The sequence below is a fragment of the Osmia bicornis genome, chromosome 3 (genome assembly GCF_907164935.1).
Source record: "Osmia bicornis bicornis chromosome 3, iOsmBic2.1, whole genome shotgun sequence".
In the NCBI taxonomy this organism is placed as follows: Eukaryota; Metazoa; Arthropoda; class Insecta; order Hymenoptera; family Megachilidae; genus Osmia; species Osmia bicornis.
The window spans coordinates 5,104,892-5,121,819 of record NC_060218.1 but is presented as its reverse complement, the minus strand read 5'-3'; the positions used below and the strand labels follow the sequence as shown (position 1 = coordinate 5,121,819).

The following is a 16,928-nucleotide window of genomic DNA, read 5'->3' as shown; positions in this document are numbered from 1 at the left end:
AGCACGACGCGACGGCGCAAGCCTCGTATAATACCTCATGCATATTCGAATATCTTCAAATATCTTATTATCATACATACTTATGTACATACATCGTTTTCTTATTTTGAAAACTACATATTTGTTAATACAGGAAAGTCTTCTTCTTTCAACGAATCCATTTTCCTTTGACGTATTTTCCAGAAGCGATCAGCTAAACGATACTCTTATCTGCTTCTTTCTTCCCTGCAAATAAGTAAATAAGTTAATGTTAGTAAATAGATAAATGAATGAATAAATATTGTTATACATTACACTATGAATTCCAATACAGCAAACGTTACCTTTTCCTCTGACAATGGATCCATCATTTCAAAATCGAATGTTTAACTAGCGCAAGGCATAACCTAGCGTTACTAATGAAACTCTACGTTTGTAATCACGAACTGTAAATCGCGTATTTGTACTGCGCTAGATTGTGAGTATGCAGGTAAGCATACCGCAGTTCACTAGAGTCCATAACTGCGAAAAGACCAGTTTTCGTTCTTCGCGCATCTCTAGTACGCATCTTCGCCCTGATTGGCGATCCCAAACGAAGTGCAAAGCGATTAGCAGAGAGCTCGCTGCGTTCCCCCACCATCTTCCAACCTGCGCGTCGCAGTTATGGACTCTGGTGAACTGGTATAGGCAAGTATTGAGTATTTTACTATACTCTATACACGTATGGCCGATATACACGGTATGCATTGATATAACGTAACCTTATTTCGCGATCGTGATATGTCACAAGTATATATATTTATATGACATATCGGAATATCGATAAATAGCCGGGTATTTGTAAACATTAGTATTTAAAAGCGGTTTCGTTTTCTCCTATGAAATCTTAATTGTCTATAAAATAACAAACGTAATGCTCGTTTGGCGTACATCTTTGAAACGAACCTCCAACTTTTGACAGGTTCTTTACTCTTCTTTCGAACATCATATCAGTCATGAAAGAATCGTGAAACTGTGTAAAATTGTAAAATCTTAAAATGTATACTAATTAAACAGTAAGTTGTACAAACAGTACTACACAAAAATGCTTTCAATTGCTTTCGACGGTTTGATTAACGTTCAGTCGTTTCAAATATTACGCATATACACCGAATGCCTGAAGACGCGTATTTTATAACATAATTGTACAAATTGTAATGTATAAGTACATAAAATTTATATATGAAAGTGAAAAAAGTGTGATAGAGGGAGGAAGGGAAAGATAGAGACAGAGATAGAGAGAGATAAGAAAAAAATCAAATAGAGGACAAAATTTGAAGAAATAAGACTACACATCAGGAGAAATTTTTATCCAGTTTTGATCTTGAGTATACGACAAACAGAAATGTTCACTGGTAAAATGTCAAAGACAAAACGCATGGATTCTTCAACAATGACTTGATCGAAAGGTAAATCTTTTGCTTTTCAGCAAATCATCTATTCTGTATTATATGCATATTATAAGGTGAAAAATTTATAGGAACCTCAAGATACATGCTGTAACATGATACGACCTTTCGTCGAGGAAACTACCTGGTGTTACTGGGTTGTCTCTGTTGGAGCATTGTTATCGTTTCTTGGCCTCATTGTTGCTTGTATTTGCAGTTGTCGCCGTAATGAAAACAAGTAATTGAGCACACAATTATAATCGCAAGTGTATAGCTATGTTTTTATACTTTAATGCACAATTTTGAAGATAGAGTTTATTTGACCGTTTCCAAGGATACATTCAGTTGTAATTCCTTTAAATAGGAATGAATTTCTTGGCCTCGCCGGAATGGTAACTCTAAACGATTCTGACAACGATGGCATTAACAGGATTCCAGTAACAAATGTCCCACACGTATCTACACAAGATGCTGTTGAAAGTGCAAAAAGGTTCCTGCCGACACGTTGAGCTTCGTTCAACAACTTTATCTGAATACGCTCGCATCGTAGTATTGCTTTTCAAAAATATCCAAACTTTATCGTTGCTTTGATACGTGTAGCCTATTATAGAGTATACATATATTAACTACAAGATTGATTTACAAATAAAAATTAAAACGTTCTTACATTCTGTATATAGAACAACCAGTGCCAATAGAAGTCTTCCAGATATTCCAAAAGACAAGGAAAAGAAAGATGAAAGTACAGATGCGTCCGTATCCCAAAGCATTTATGAAACCACTGAAACGATCGGGGATCATTCAGAATTATATGCCACCGTTCGTGATACAGGTATCAACGTAAACATCAGAGATAATCGAGTAAATTTGAACGAAACGTATAATTTAATAATACTATCGCGTTTGACATAGCGACGAAGGAACGAATACCAGAAGAGGAGATACAAGAAATTTCACACCAAAGGCCTTTGATTCAAGAAAACTCGGCCGATCAGTATTCAAGATTTACATCTCCAAATTCTGACACTGGTAACGAACGAAAGAAGAATTATTATCGTTTTCTCTTATCTTATTGGTAAACGTTTCCGTTTCTTCCAGTCGAGCATCCGTACGCTCAACTTCAAAACGTTCAAAAGACTGAGGTTAATCAAGCGATTAGGTAAAGCAACGCTGAATGTAATCGGTGAAGACAAGTTCTCTCGGTTATTAAAATCGATAATAATGTTGCAGAAGTAACGTGAAACAAATGATCGACACCGAGCAACCGTCCACGTCGACGTGTCAAGCTGGAAACGGAAACCCGGTTGCTCCACCGCGAACCCGTCGATCGTCCTCGCACAATTCGCTTTTAACTAACGAAACCGCTTCCTATGACATTCAAGCGGCCAATGCCATATCAGGTGGAGTACAAGCTAATCAAGATCTGCCGTACATGACTCCACCGCTTTCGATGCTATTACCCCAATCGTCTCAACCTCGCTCTAACAGTCCGCAACAACATTTCAGCGGAGACTCTCAGGATTCGAGTAAATATATTTTTGTTCATTTGTTCTTTTTTCCTTTCTTTCTCTCTTTACATATATATATTTTTTTCAATAGAAGGATACACCAGTATAAGCGTGAGAGAGCCCCTAGCAAACATCATGGCGCAAACGAAGACAATTTGTCGACAAAGTCAATCTGCCAGACCTCTTACGGATCCTCATTATGCGACGGTGTCGGACGACTCTGGTATTCGTGCTAAGCAATAACCCATAGCTAACGCGTATCTTTGATATTCGATAGACAAACTGTATATACGTTCTGTTTAATAGACGAGATGTACGCTGCGATCGACGAACAAGAGAAAGTGTACACCAGTGGCAGCGAAACGTACGCTCAAATACAGCCTACCATGACAGAGGTTCAACGGGTAACTCAAAACGAACAAACATTGTTTTCTCGAGCTCCGTCACGTTCCGAAGAGACTTACTCCGCTCCGCAACCTCCGAGCGTCGACAGTTTGCGGCACGTCGCGCACGCTCATTCTAGACAAGGTAAATAACAATCAACGATAAGTTTTTCTTGTTTTCCCGCCTCCGCCTTCAATTTTCGTTAATCGTTTTGCGAATTCGTCCTCAGCTTCGTCCTCGAGTGCCAACAGTTCAATCGTAAATCCTGCATCGCCTAAACCGGAGAAACGTCAGGCTAATTCTCCGCTACCACCGCCTCCACCGGTGGAAGGAACGGTGGAAGTGTACGCGTCGATCGAGAAGAGAACGAAGAACGAAGACCGATTGAAATCGAGTCTGTCGAACGAAAAATCATTAGAGGATATGTACGCGAAGGTGATGAAGAAAAAGAAAGACGGGGAAGAGCAACAGAACGAAGCGCATAGTATTCTGTCTTCGGAGATTGTTGTCTCTTCTGGAACGTTTCGAAAGCCTAGTCTGGTCGAGATAAATAGAGTTTCATGGTCTAGTCACGATTCTATGGAACTGCAAAAGAAGGAGTCCGATTCCGCCCACTACGCTGCAACATCGAACAATTCTATCGGTAATTTTCATTCGGATATTGCCGTTTTGAAATCGGTCAGGAACAATGAGAACGCGGACAGCAAAAACTTCGGAGTCGAGCACGGTTACGAGGCGGTCGCGGTTGATTTGCCAAAAAATAATCCAACTACGATTCGTGAGTCCTGCGATCCCAATTACGAGACGCTACGTTCGCAACAATATTCGGGGAAAAACGTGGATTACCATCAAAGCGCCGGCGCGGCTACGGCAGCCGTAAGAAACGGTACAGACTTACCGACAGCTTACACGGTACCGTTCAAACCGAGACAGGCGAGCAACGCTAGCAGCGAAGATCCTGGATACGAAAAGGTGAGATTACGGAAGAGAAGAATCGAGGTGGATCAAGACACGGACTCGGAACCGAATTACGAGAGTATGCCGCACGATCCAGGTGAACCTAATTACGCGTCCGTTTGTCGACCAGGCGACAGCGACACGGATCCCAACTACGAGTCGGTCAATCACGGTGATCCGAATTACGAGAGCGTTAAATATTTGAGTGTCGCTCGTACCAACGAGGAACCGCCGTACGAACAAGTGAACTCTTATAAAACCGAACACAATCGAGACGGATACGAGAAAGTGAGAAAGCAGTTGTCCAACACCGATTACGAAAGGATATATCAGGATCATTCTATGGACCTGATCGATAACGGGGATACCGACGACGAACAATATGTGCAAGTATAATTACTAGGCGGGTTATTTCCTTGCTTCGATGATTCATTTCGGTTTATGACCTAAGGAGGCCTAAAAGCTACCCTCCAATCTACGTTATATGCGGATCTGTTAAATCGACACACATGTAAATTGTACGATAATCTTTTTCTCTACTTTTAAACCATCTTCGTTAACAAGCGTATTTTATACCGTCTTTTTTTCTCTTTTTTTTCATATACTCGTTTCTATCCCGCTGTTCACCATAGTCCATAACTGCGAAAAGACCAGTTTTCGTTCTTCGCGCATCTCCAGTACGCATCTTCGCCCTGATTGGCGATACTCCCAAACGAAGTGGAAAGCGATTAGCAGAGAGCTCGCTGCGTTCCCCCACCATCTTCCAACCTGCGCGTCGCAGTTATGAATTCTGGTGAACTGCGGTATATGTTCCACTGGACTATTCTTTCTCTCTTTGTTGCTGCTGAAACGTAAAATGTTTCTTTTAAAACGTCGCATAAACCCAATATGTACATCGTTTAATCCAAAGAAGCCAACTTGCGCGCGCACATATACATTAGTGATGTGCGGCCCGATTAATACAGAATTGTCTTGAAATAAGCAACACGTCTGGCCAGTTGCTTATTACGGATCAAGACTATTCGGGTCGGTTCGGAAAACATCGGGCGGGCTCGGCCGGTGTCCGATGCATACGTGCAGTAGCGGTAGCCCGACTGTTCGGGTCAGGTCGGATGAAGTCGGGCAGATTCGGACGAGCTCCCGCGGGCCGCGGGATGTTCCTAATTCTTATGTACTTGTTAATACTTGCAATAAGCATGTGGAATTTTGGAATAAGATAATTTTTATGTGGAAAAATAATACTTGTAACGAATTTATTTCCGACCTGACTTGAAATAGTCGGGCTACCCGACTGCACGCATGTATCGGACGCCCGCCCGAGACCGTAATATCGGGTACCCGCACATCCCTAGTGCACATAGAAAACATTTTACTTCATAAAAACGAAAACACGTTCGTATATTGGTGATAATGCATACAAGTATCCGTCGAACGTTTAATGATAATATAACTCGTTCACGCTGTTGTACGTTTAGTTTTACGATAAATTTTAAATTTATTTCTTTGCACATCGTGGTAGATACTTACACGATACCAACGAATGATCGCTCGTCATCACTCAACGATAAAATTATCGTTAATCGATCACTCATTTCGGTTAAGAAACACATCGCTACTTACGAACACAATTTCTTCCATTTGTTCGTAGTTTTAATCACTGATGTATACAGTTCTTGTGTTCTTGCGTAAAGAAGATATTTGCGTTTTTTGTTTTTTATTTTCATTTTTTATCCGTGCTTGCAAAGCAACGTAACGCACTATAGCAGAACTGAACCACGACAGAGTTCAGTAGTAAGTATAACACTATATACGTGTAAAATATACATATGTAACCCTGAGCGTAACAATCCATTTGTACGGTGTCAAATTAATAGAAGAATGAAAAGGAAGATAGAGTTTTTGTGATTAAACGCGCTTGCTTTAAAACCGCAACGACCTGTATTCTTTTATGATTGTATTTTTACGATTTGTATTTTCCAAGAAATCGAATATTTTATCGGTAAAATAAAAAGAGAAGCTTGAGAAAAAAAAACAGAATTGACTTTTCTTAAATTTCCTTAAAGTGTCATATTCGCCAGCATTCTAATTTCGAAAACCACAATATTCGTATAATAATTTATATCGAAGATGACAAATGAAATACTAAAATTACACAAGTGACAATAACAATAACAACAACGAAGCGAGTTGACTGGCGTAAAAATATATTTCGCGTTCTTTCGAAGGAACAAGTTTTCCGAAATATCGTTCAATTACAACCGAGCTAAGCTTATTGTTTCATTTTTTCTTTTTACCGTTAACAAAATAATTGATACTACGTGGTCAGGTTATTGCCGATTCTTAAATTACTGCCTAGTACACCGTTTTATTTTAGCCGATTATCTTATCTTGTTTGGATCTGAAGGATCTATTACACTTCGCACAACGTTTATTAAATCATGTATCTACGACATATTGCAAATATGAGTACGTTATACGTGTGCATATAAAAGAATTGAAACAAAAAGGTAACAGTATCGATATCGGAAAGGTAACGTATCGTACCTATATACATAGTAATCCGCAGTTCACCAGAGTCCATAACTGCAACGCGCAGGTTGGAAGATGGTGGGGGAACGCAGTGAGCTCTCTGCTAATCGCTTTCCACTTCGTTTGGGAGTATCGCCAATCAGGGCGAAGATGCGTACTAGAGATGCGCGAAGAACGAAAACTGGTCTTTTCGCAGTTATGGACTCTGGTGACCTGCGGTATACATAATAGACGCCTGCACACTAGTGACGTGCGGGCCGACTAATATGTCGGGTTTCCAACTATTCGGGTCGCTTCGGAAAACATCGGGCGGGCTCGGGCGGGTGTCCGACTGTTTCGGGTCAGGTCGGATAAAGTCGGACAGATTCGGACGAGCTACCGCGGGCCGCGGCCTAATTCTTATGTACTTGTTAATACTTATAATAAGCATGTGCAAAATCTGTTTTATGTGGAATTTTGAAATAAGATAATCTTTATGAGGAAATATGATGCTTGTAACGAATTTATTTGAAATGAATTTCATTCCATGTCACCTGTATGTTCATTCTATACAAAATAGATTTTGAACATGCTTATTCCAAACATTAACAAATACATCAGAATTGGGTCGCGGACCGCGGGAGCTCGTCCGAATATGTCCGACTTTATCCGACCTGATCCGAAATAGTCGGGCTACCCGATTGCACGCATGTATCGGGTGGATCCGTATTATCGGGTACCCGCACATCCCTAGTGCACACGAATTTACAGAAAAAAACAGAGTTCGTTAAACGCGCCGCACATCAACTTTGTTAAAAACCTTAGGACTTGGCTAGAATGCCAGTTGTGTTTAACGTATGTACGTTTTACAAAATGAAAATTGTTTTTCGTACATTCGATCACGTACGAATAGTTTGATAGAATCCGTACAGTTTATATTATTGGAACACATGTTTCTCTATGAACCACAACGATGAATTTCGTTTTCGTCCAAAATCGAAGTAAGTCGGCACAAGTCGAAGTAAACCGAAGACGGCTTCGATGCAATGAACTAGGTAAAGAAAATTTGTCGGCCGATCGAGCTACAATTGTTCATTGAAGAATGATAGAACGCGAACGGAAGAAACTGATCGATGATCGATGGTCGTTAAGTTTGAACAAAATGTCACGCAATGTCACACGCTGTTGAGACTGCTAGCTTCTTCGGCTTCGCTTTCGCTCGCAAGACTAACCGATGATTCCAGTTGATATCTTATATCGAAATTATTCGTTGAGTCTTGATAGTGCTGTTGCTGCTGGTGCTGCTGATTATGGTTGTGATGATGATGCTGATGATAATGACTATGATACTGATGATTATGCTGTTGAATTAAATGATGTTGTAGTAAATTCTCGTTATGATAACGGTGATTCTTTTCATCCATTCGCTGCCGTAGTTGATCGAGATGGTCAGCCTGAACTCGTTTCTTTAATTTTCGATGATAAAACAGGCAAACGATCACTGCTACCAAAACCGTACCAACGGCATAACTCGCAGGAACAGCATAATTATACGTCTGTACAACTGTACCACCTGCAACATGATTATTCTCTGTTAAACGTCTTTCATCGTCGTATATATAAATCTAAAACATATACGTATATACACTTGATTGCGATTCAACGATGTTCATCTTTAATTCGTTTTAGTAGCAAGCGATCAAAGTGCCTCGTCTCAATTTATAACCGTATATCATATATTTAAACATATGTAATTTACAAATATGTAAATGTGTGTGAAGAAAAACGCGATTCAGTGGCGCGCTTTGTACTTGTTTATCGATATTTCTTAAAGATTTCGTTTTTACATTTTACAGAGCGTAAATAATGCTAAAGAAAGAAACAAAAGCTAAGTAGATAAGTTATTCGTAAAAGAGACAATTGTCCGCCTATGTCTGTCTGAATGTAATAGGAAATAGATGTAGAGGTAAAAAGAGAGACAGAGACAGAAACAGAGGTAAAGGTAACGATAGAAACGTAGAAGAAAAAAATAATGTCACATGCTACTGTACACGGAGAAATTTGCATTCATCGTAAATCATGCGTTTTCTGTAAATCTATGTGTAAAAGATAACACAAACGGTACAGCAGAAAGTAACTGTAATTCTTTAGACATTCAAGATTCATTTATAGAACTTGAGGAATAAAGGAAACAAACATTGTCCTTAATATTGGTCAATTTACAAAATGGAACGTGAAGATTTTCTCAGATGTGCACCTGATGTATCTGATGTTCTTTTCTTTCTTCTTCTTCTTCTTCTTCATTGTTTAATCAGTATTAAGGACTAGTTTCCTATTAAACACAAATAATGAAAGAAAAAAATGAATAAATAAATAACAAAATAGATTAAAATAAAGTCTAAATAAAAAGAAAGAAAAAAAGGAAAAGAAAAGAAACGGTACGTGTGCAGTACTGTGAGTGAACTCACGTGATAGGGAAGATCATAACATGCCGGATCGTCGGAAGCTTCATGAAGGGCTCAGATGGCCACGAACACAAAGCACAGAGATAGAAGAAGCATGGCAGAGACTCCAGCCAGTGCTGGCGACAATGGGGCTGATGCTGCACCTGCGACACCACACACAGTCATTCACCCAACTCAATCCCTACATTCTCTCACCTGTACATACACAACTAAGTACGTGCTACTTACCCAAAATATTACAATTTTGTACATACTTGTCCTCGAGTACTATTATACAATATTTCATTTTTCGATTTATTTTTCAATATCAAACATTCGCTCCGGTACGTTATATTTCGTGTTATCTAACGCGATGCAAAAATCGAAAGAATCATAGAATGAATATCTCGCAAACGATCAATATGAATTTGTACATTTTCATATAGCAATCTAGCAATACGAGTATGAAACTATTGTTCTCGCAATATTGTAAAAGCAAAAGATGAAATGGGAAAGAGAAATGAAATTGAAAGTTACTTCGAAACGCGCGTCAGCATCAGTTCTCGAAGCCAGGACCATATATGTCCCGATCCCATATATATACTTAATTATAATGAATTAATAAATAAAAGAAAAAACAAATATATATATATATATATACACACATACGCACAGACGAAAAGGATTAATTTAAGGTTTTATAATATAAAAAGAGAACACGTTCGAAAAATTTGTAGAACAATAATATCTATTGAACGATTCGAAAGAATTACATACTCGACATTGGATCGGTGTGTATAGTTTGCAACGGAGAAAGTATATATGTAATCTATCTACCTATGTATAGGTATACAGAGGTGTATCGATCGTAGAAGCAAGGTAAAAGAAGAAACCAACCACACTGCTTATTAAGGAGTCGTTTTCTCGATGTTTTCTAACGATTGCGAAACTTACAGTTTTCCTCGTCCGAAGTATCAGCCGGGCCACAATTATAAATGTTATTACACCGAAGTGATTCGGCAATGCAGTATTTACTTATGCTGCACAAAAACTGATCCTGGCAGCTGCCATTTGTACTGACTTCGGTCCACGTAGCTCTGAACCCTTGTTGCCCTACCGCTTTGTCGGCCAAGATAAAGCTGGAAAAGACAAAAGGAGAAAGAGAAAGAATTTAGGACACTATCGATGGAGGCTCAATGAGAGTAACGTTAAGAGATAAAGGGAGAGATGCGACAGAGGATGAAATCGTGAACAAACGACAAACCTAAGGCGCATGTTATTATCCTCGGACAAGTAGGTCCATTTAATGTCCGGTGTCTTCACGCCGCACAACTCGACCGGCGTTGTCAACGCAGAATACCACATACGTAACACCGCAGCTGGACAGCCACGAACTAAAAAATGATTGATCGTTATCGCTTTTGATAAAAAATGATTGATCGAAGCGTGTACACGGTATCTAAGAAAAGACGTACATCGTGAAAACCGGCTATTTACCGATAATGGAATAATAATCAGGTCCTTTAGCACCCCGTTATACAGGGTGTTCGACAGCAGGTGGGCAAAATTTTAAGGTGTGATTCTAGGGATCAAAATAAGCCGAAAATCAAGAATAACGAAATAGCGTTTGCGGCTTTGTTTTCCAGTAATTAATGTTTAAAAATTCGAGTAAAAAGCGCCTGAAACCTGCAACCCGCCCAGCACCGACGACTGAATGTCAGGTCAGCAGGAGTCGGTACAGTCATTTCTGGCACAGTGTACGTCTTGTTTTTCATTGTTCTTCAGATACCCTGTACCTGTATCAACCGAAACGTTAAACTAATCACGCATCGACATACCTAGCTGATCACCCTCTACTGAAAATAGTTCAAAGTTTAACAGTATTTGATGGTTCGCTCGAACTCTTATAAACCAGTTACAAGTTTTGCTAGCAAAATTTCTTGCAGGACCGTCGTACTTGTTCGGAAAATTTGGACTGGCAATGATTCCGTAATTAACGCTACTTATATTCGAGCCGCAATCTGCAACACGAACGATTAAAAGTACGTAAGTACTTCTATTTGAAATTTCCATACGTAGCAAAGTTTGCGTGCTAAGAAGTACCTCCGAAAATAGGTTTGGCCACTTCGAAAGTGTAACGCGCTTTGAAGCCGCTGTAAACGAGCTCGGAATCCGAATGAAGGATCACTTTTAAGCCAAGTGCACCGAGATTCGACTCTACAGGTCCCGGCGCTGTACTACCGCAATATCTGCCTATTAATTTTTCTGTATCGTCCCGATACATATTGTAGATTTCTAACCAATCGTCTTGGCAGGCAATCAGCCTGAAAATAAAACGAGGGAAGAGCTATGGTTATTATTGTTCTCATATTTATTCCTTGTCGGTGATATAATTTATCTTTGTTCCCTGATCAGAGAAGCAGGTAACCAGGTATACGTAGTCGAGTCAACTTACCCATAGTGGCCGACAGTCATGTTTATATTTTTCGTTCTAACTTTAAAGTAATCGAATATCAAGGTAACTTGTTCGTTCGGCGTTGCTAAAAAAAAGTAAGTACAATTTGTGTCGCTTGGGTAATTACTGGGATGCCGCGGAGAATTAAAGTCTCCCTTTTTACGCGAGGAACTGCGGTACGTAAACGTGCAGCTACCGTCTGGAGCCGCGGTACCTGGTATCTTGTACTCCGTTTCGAAATTGTACCTGTAAATATCAAAAGTATATCGATAAATCAAGTGAAGAAATTTAAGTAGAAAGAATTTTTCATCCCTTTCCTACCGTGCTTTAAAACCTTGTCCTTGAGATTCTCCGCTGCTAAATACCATCACGAGTCTCGGACCATCGCTAACTACGTGGCTCGGATTGCTCTTCAAACCGCATAATTCATAATCGAATTTATCGTATGAATCGGTCGCCTCTTGTCCTTTTAAATACAACTTCAAGTAACCATCGGTACACGACGAACTAGACGAAATAAAACGATAATTCATTGTAATAAGATAATGATAATTAATAGATATGTTTAAAAAATAGTAATTGAACTTACTCTCCTATTGTTTTATTTTTGGGTATTTTAAATGTTATGAATTCTAATCGAACGCGCTCGAGATGTTGCGAGTCTTGCATTCCATATACAAAATACCGACATACCACCTTCGGTATGTACGGATACGGAAAGTTTGGGCTAACGACGTATCCAGAGGACTCCTTTCTGCTCAAAATTTTTTGGTCGCATTCCGATCCTCGAATATGCTCACCCTTGTAAGCGGTTATGAAGTCTGAGTAGACAAAGACGAGCGTATGTATGTATACATACGTACATACATACGCATACGCACATACATATATCGTATATACAGGAAGTTGTGTAATGCTAGTTGCAAGCCGCCGATTGTACCATCGGTAAGGGAAACTATAATTTGGAAAATACAGGGTGTTCGACAACAGGTGGGCAAAATTTTAAGGAGTGATACTAGGGATCAAAATAAGACGAAAATCAAGAATAACGAAATAGCGTTTGCGGCTTTGTTTTCCAGTAATTAACGTTTAAAAATTCTAGTAAAAAGCGCCTGAAACCTGCAACCCGCTCAGCACCAACGACTGAACGTCAGGTCAGCAGGGGTCGGTACAGTCATAACCGAGAAACAGAATAGCACGAGGTAAGTTTCTACTATTCAATGATTCCTGGTTATGACTGTACCTTCCCCTGCTGACCTGACGTTCAGTCGTCGGTGCTGGGCGGGTTGCAGGTTTCAGGCGCTTTTTACTCGAGTTTTTAAACGTTAATTACTGAAAAATAAAGCCGCAAACGCTATTTCGTTATTTTTGATTTTCGTCTTATTTTGATTCCTAGAATCACCCCTTAAAATTTTGCCCACCTGTTATCGAATTCACGTAACTCCCGGAACTGGGGGGTTACCGGGGTGATTCTGAACAACTTTATCCTTTACCAAAATGTTGGTCGAAGTTTTTGAGTTATTAACGAAAAACACTGGCCAATCAGAGCGCACATACATATTAGCCTGCAGATACAGTATATATACATGCATATACGTACATATCATACAATATAGACGCATACAAGATTAAAAAAGAAAGTTTAAATATAAGGATTCTAACTCGTTCAATTTGTATATTCGCTGCTTCGAACTTACCTAATTTGACGAAACTTTCGGAGAATTCAAAGATACCTTTGAATCCTCGATTTTGCGTGTTTGCTGTACGTTGAAGAGTAGAAAAGAGTACGTATAAACTAGACTCCGAAGAGTATAATACCAAGTTTCGTTGCTGACCGCAATAAGTTCCAATAACAGCGGAGCTATTGTCCAAACCATCGTACACTTTAACGTAATCCAACGGACAGCTGTAAAACGAAGGTGTGATAAAGAAGTAAAAAGAAAACAGATGTTCCGATGCAACTGCTTTCAAATATGCAACATGTATAAAAACTTCTTTTCAAGTGTTGCGTACTAATGGATCCAGAAGGAAGTGTCACAACAATAGAATGAAGAAGTCGACATCCCATTTCTATCATTGCTTACTTGACGGAGGTGGCCCCTGCAGCGGAGACGGCTGTGGCGGTGAAAATGTGAGCAATGAGCAGAAAAGTCCCATTTAAACGCTGGGGAAAATAGAATATTTTCTTAACACATTTTCTTATTTTCTTAATTCCGTCAAGTAAGCGATGACAGAAATGTCAACTTCTTCATTCTATTATTGCGCCACTTCTTTTTGGGTCCACTAGCAAGAGGATCACCCTGTAATACGTTTACGTATACATACTGTGGACCTCCAAAGAACAAATCAAAGTCTCGAAACTCCAAGCGTACTCGTTGGCTGTCTTTCCCGATAAACTTATAGCTACACACCAGTCCCTTCGGATAAGTTCCCGGATACGTGGGAGACAATATGTTGCCGTTACGCTTGTTTTCCGAATTTACCGTGAAAGAACACGGCGTGCTAGGAGCTGGCGTTCCTACTTCGTATTCCGCTGCAAATTACATTGTCGATTAACATTCCAGTCTGCACCGAACGATCTATCGAAAAATTGTTTGCCAATATTTTCATATTTTCATGTTTTCAAATTTTCTATATCCCTTTTACTCTATGAATCGAATACGCGCCTTTGCGATAGGCTCGAATGTACAACGGTGATATAAGAAAGAAAAAAATGAAAATAAGAAAAATAAAGAGAAAAGTAGAAGAAGAAGAAGGAAAAGAAGAAGAAAGAGATGAAGAAGAGTAAACGTACATGCATTGACAAACGCGTAAGTACCGCTAAAGAGGCTGGGTAACGTGATATTTTTATCGGTGTAGAAACTAAGGGCGATTCCCTGGTATAGGGAAATCCGCCTGCGAGGTGGTATTGGACCGCAGTAACGTCCTCCGAAAGGCGTATCTACCAACTTGCTTGTGTTCTCGGATCTAACTTCCATGTACAAGTCGATGTATTCGTGGACGCAACTGGAAACGAAGAATATCTCTGATTAATCGTTCAATTAATCGTGATCAACCGTGTAAATAAGATGCGCCGATACTTACGCAGGTATTTCTCCGACGGCGGCGCCACTATCGAACGCAAATTCATAAATAAATGGACCAGGGTAAGCGATCAACGTGTACTTACTTATGTGATCGATTAACAATATTATGCAAATATTACGGTTCATCGATGAAACTGAAAAACAAACTTACTCTGGTGGCGCACCTCGAAGACCGAACGAGGTGAAAACCAATTCTACCCGTTGCCTCGGCCCAGCGAAAAACGTGTACACGCATTGCCGAGAATCCCCTTCGGGATTAATCAACGTCGGTGCATGAAAAGTTCCGTTTAATGCACCATCCGGTGTGCTTATAAACTTCTGATCGCATTCTGTGAAATTGTAAACACGTAAATCCCTTCTTATCCTGGCAAAGAAATATCTGCATCGCGTCCTGACACATTAAGACGGTGTAATTCAGGTATTACCACTGACCTGTACTGCTACGAGGACAGAGCAGCAAGAACAAGATAAAAGCGGAAGAAATGAAATTATTCCCTGAAGCCTGCCAGAATACCGAAGCCATACTGCATCCTGGGGATACAGAGTTAATTTTAGCGCGCTTTTAATCCTCATCGATTCGACGAACATACATTATTAATAATAGATTAATTTTACAATGATTTTACCATATCGTCAATCTCTGTTCCACGCATAGGAAGAATATGAAAAATTGCTCCTGAACATCATCTGTAATCATAAGTGTTTTAACTTTCAACCACTTTTAAAACAGGATTCGCAAAAATCGAAAAGATGCTGTTCCGTAGGGGCATTCAAAGCACGTGTCGCGTTTATTTATCGAGGCCACGCCCTCGTAACCCCGTATCCCTCCTGCGAACGCGCCCTTTAAAAATGTCATCCCATCTAATCTACCTCGTTACTATTCTATATATTACACGCATTCGTTGTGTCAACTTTAAAGTACAAGCTATAAAACTTAAGGAGGAATTGCGAGAAGTGTCGCGAAATAAATACAAGAGGGAGAGGAGACGGTAGAACTCGAAACCGCGCCCTTTAGTCACTTGGACGAGAAAAGAACACGGTCAACATCAGCGGATCACGAATAAAGAATATAAATTATAAATTATACACGTATATAAGTAACGCGAACATACATTACTTTGAATACGTACCTTGAACGCGTAGGTCGAGTTCAACACCCGAATCTTATTTAACGTTTCGATAAGTTCGTAGGAGTACGAACGATAAACTAAACAATACGACGCTGTCGTAGCTCAACCGCCCGGCCAGCTGTTTCGCACACTTCACCCTTCTTTTGGGTGCACCAACTTTATGCCACACACTTTACGCCACGATGGTTCGTGGCTCTCCAAGTTTGCACATTTAGGAAATTGAGAAAGGTAGCAAGGAATGGTGAGGACGAATCGTAGGAAAATCGATGGTTGCGCGAAAACGACAAACACAGCCACCAAACGCGGTATCTATCCGAATCGCGGTACTCGGTTGCACCGTATACGGTCCAGGCTCGTGTCGAGCAATCTGCTTATTGATCTTATAGGGGCATAAGGCAAATTGCTTATTGATAATCGTGGCACCAGGACGACATCGATGCGATATATCATCTTTATCGTTACGCTTGCATGCCAAGATACGGGGCGAAATATAATAGCGAAAACTCCATATTACGCGTACGCGGATCTCGGGGGTAGGTGCCCGCGTACACGCGCCCGGCATGCACGTTGCACAGGCGAACTTGACTACTGCGAAGATTATTGCACGGAGGGATAAAATAGGGACGTTGCTAAAGTGACAGAGTCGACTGATACGACAGAATCCCCCGCAATGGCAACTGCACCCCTCTCTTTCAACTCCTATCGAGATACTGGTTTACCCCGATACGCCCTAACCATAAGGGTGAGATACAGAGAGAGAGGTCGCTAGAATCGGTTAAAGCAAGAGTGGGGAGAAACGAGCAAGAACAAGGGATTCTGACATCGACCGAGGGTTTCTACTTCTATATTCTACAGAAAGTAGTAGAAAAACGATTATTTTTCAGAAGAAATACATAAATAATTGAATATATGAACGAAAGAAATAAAAAAAGACACTTTTAAAAGAAGTATATCGGGAAAGGAAAGGAATGCAAATGATGTTACTTCTCACCCCGGTCTTTCGCGCTTTCTACTTAATTCCCGCTTCCTACTTCTCTTTTCTTCTCTATA

General features: G+C 40.1%; 2 protein-coding genes and 1 long non-coding RNA gene across 7 annotated transcripts; 1 reads left to right on the top strand and 2 right to left on the bottom strand.

The window, feature by feature from the left end:
- Positions 1-44: 44 nt before the first annotated feature.
- On the bottom strand, positions 45-539 carry LOC114872088. The gene is made up of 2 exons (XR_003788703.2): positions 324-539; positions 45-225 (listed from the first exon to the last, which is right to left on the bottom strand). It is a non-coding gene; the product is annotated as an uncharacterized LOC114872088 (long non-coding RNA).
- Positions 540-651: 112 nt separating this feature from the next.
- On the top strand, positions 652-4,961 carry LOC114871920. Of its 2 annotated transcripts, XM_029178516.2 has the most exons (10): positions 654-1,427; positions 1,499-1,644; positions 1,771-1,896; positions 2,087-2,238; positions 2,319-2,435; positions 2,505-2,565; positions 2,637-2,932; positions 3,006-3,137; positions 3,221-3,442; positions 3,528-4,961. In XM_029178516.2, exons 2-10 carry the CDS (start codon positions 1,523-1,525, stop codon positions 4,649-4,651), a joined length of 2,352 nt encoding a protein of 783 aa, XP_029034349.2. In that variant the 5' UTR covers positions 654-1,427; positions 1,499-1,522; the 3' UTR covers positions 4,652-4,961. The 2 variants fall into 2 exon arrangements, with proteins under 2 accessions (XP_029034359.2, XP_029034349.2); XM_029178526.2 differs by lacking the exon at positions 1,771-1,896 and having other exon boundaries at positions 652-1,427.
- Positions 4,962-6,933: 1,972 nt separating this feature from the next.
- Positions 6,934-16,577, bottom strand: LOC114871872 (dorsal-ventral patterning tolloid-like protein 1). 4 transcript variants are annotated; one of them, XR_003788659.2, is made up of 18 exons: positions 15,879-16,577; positions 15,375-15,435; positions 15,181-15,279; positions 14,900-15,077; positions 14,747-14,773; positions 14,457-14,668; positions 13,988-14,195; positions 13,360-13,568; positions 12,252-12,483; positions 11,984-12,169; positions 11,663-11,908; positions 11,311-11,531; positions 11,046-11,228; positions 10,472-10,601; positions 10,162-10,346; positions 9,232-9,371; positions 9,021-9,095; positions 8,265-8,336 (listed from the first exon to the last, which is right to left on the bottom strand). XR_003788659.2 is itself a non-coding variant. In XM_029178414.2 (16 exons), the coding sequence occupies exons 3-16, from the start codon at positions 15,269-15,271 to the stop codon at positions 7,939-7,941; spliced, it is 2,706 nt and encodes a 901-aa protein (XP_029034247.2). In that variant the 5' UTR covers positions 15,272-15,279; positions 15,375-15,435; positions 15,879-16,577; the 3' UTR covers positions 6,934-7,938. The 4 variants fall into 4 exon arrangements, 2 of the variants coding, with proteins under 2 accessions (XP_029034247.2, XP_029034257.2); XR_003788657.2 differs by lacking the exon at positions 9,021-9,095 and having other exon boundaries at positions 8,250-8,336; XM_029178414.2 differs by lacking the exons at positions 9,021-9,095; positions 9,232-9,371 and having other exon boundaries at positions 6,934-8,336.
- Between the last annotated feature and the right edge of the window lie 351 nt (positions 16,578-16,928).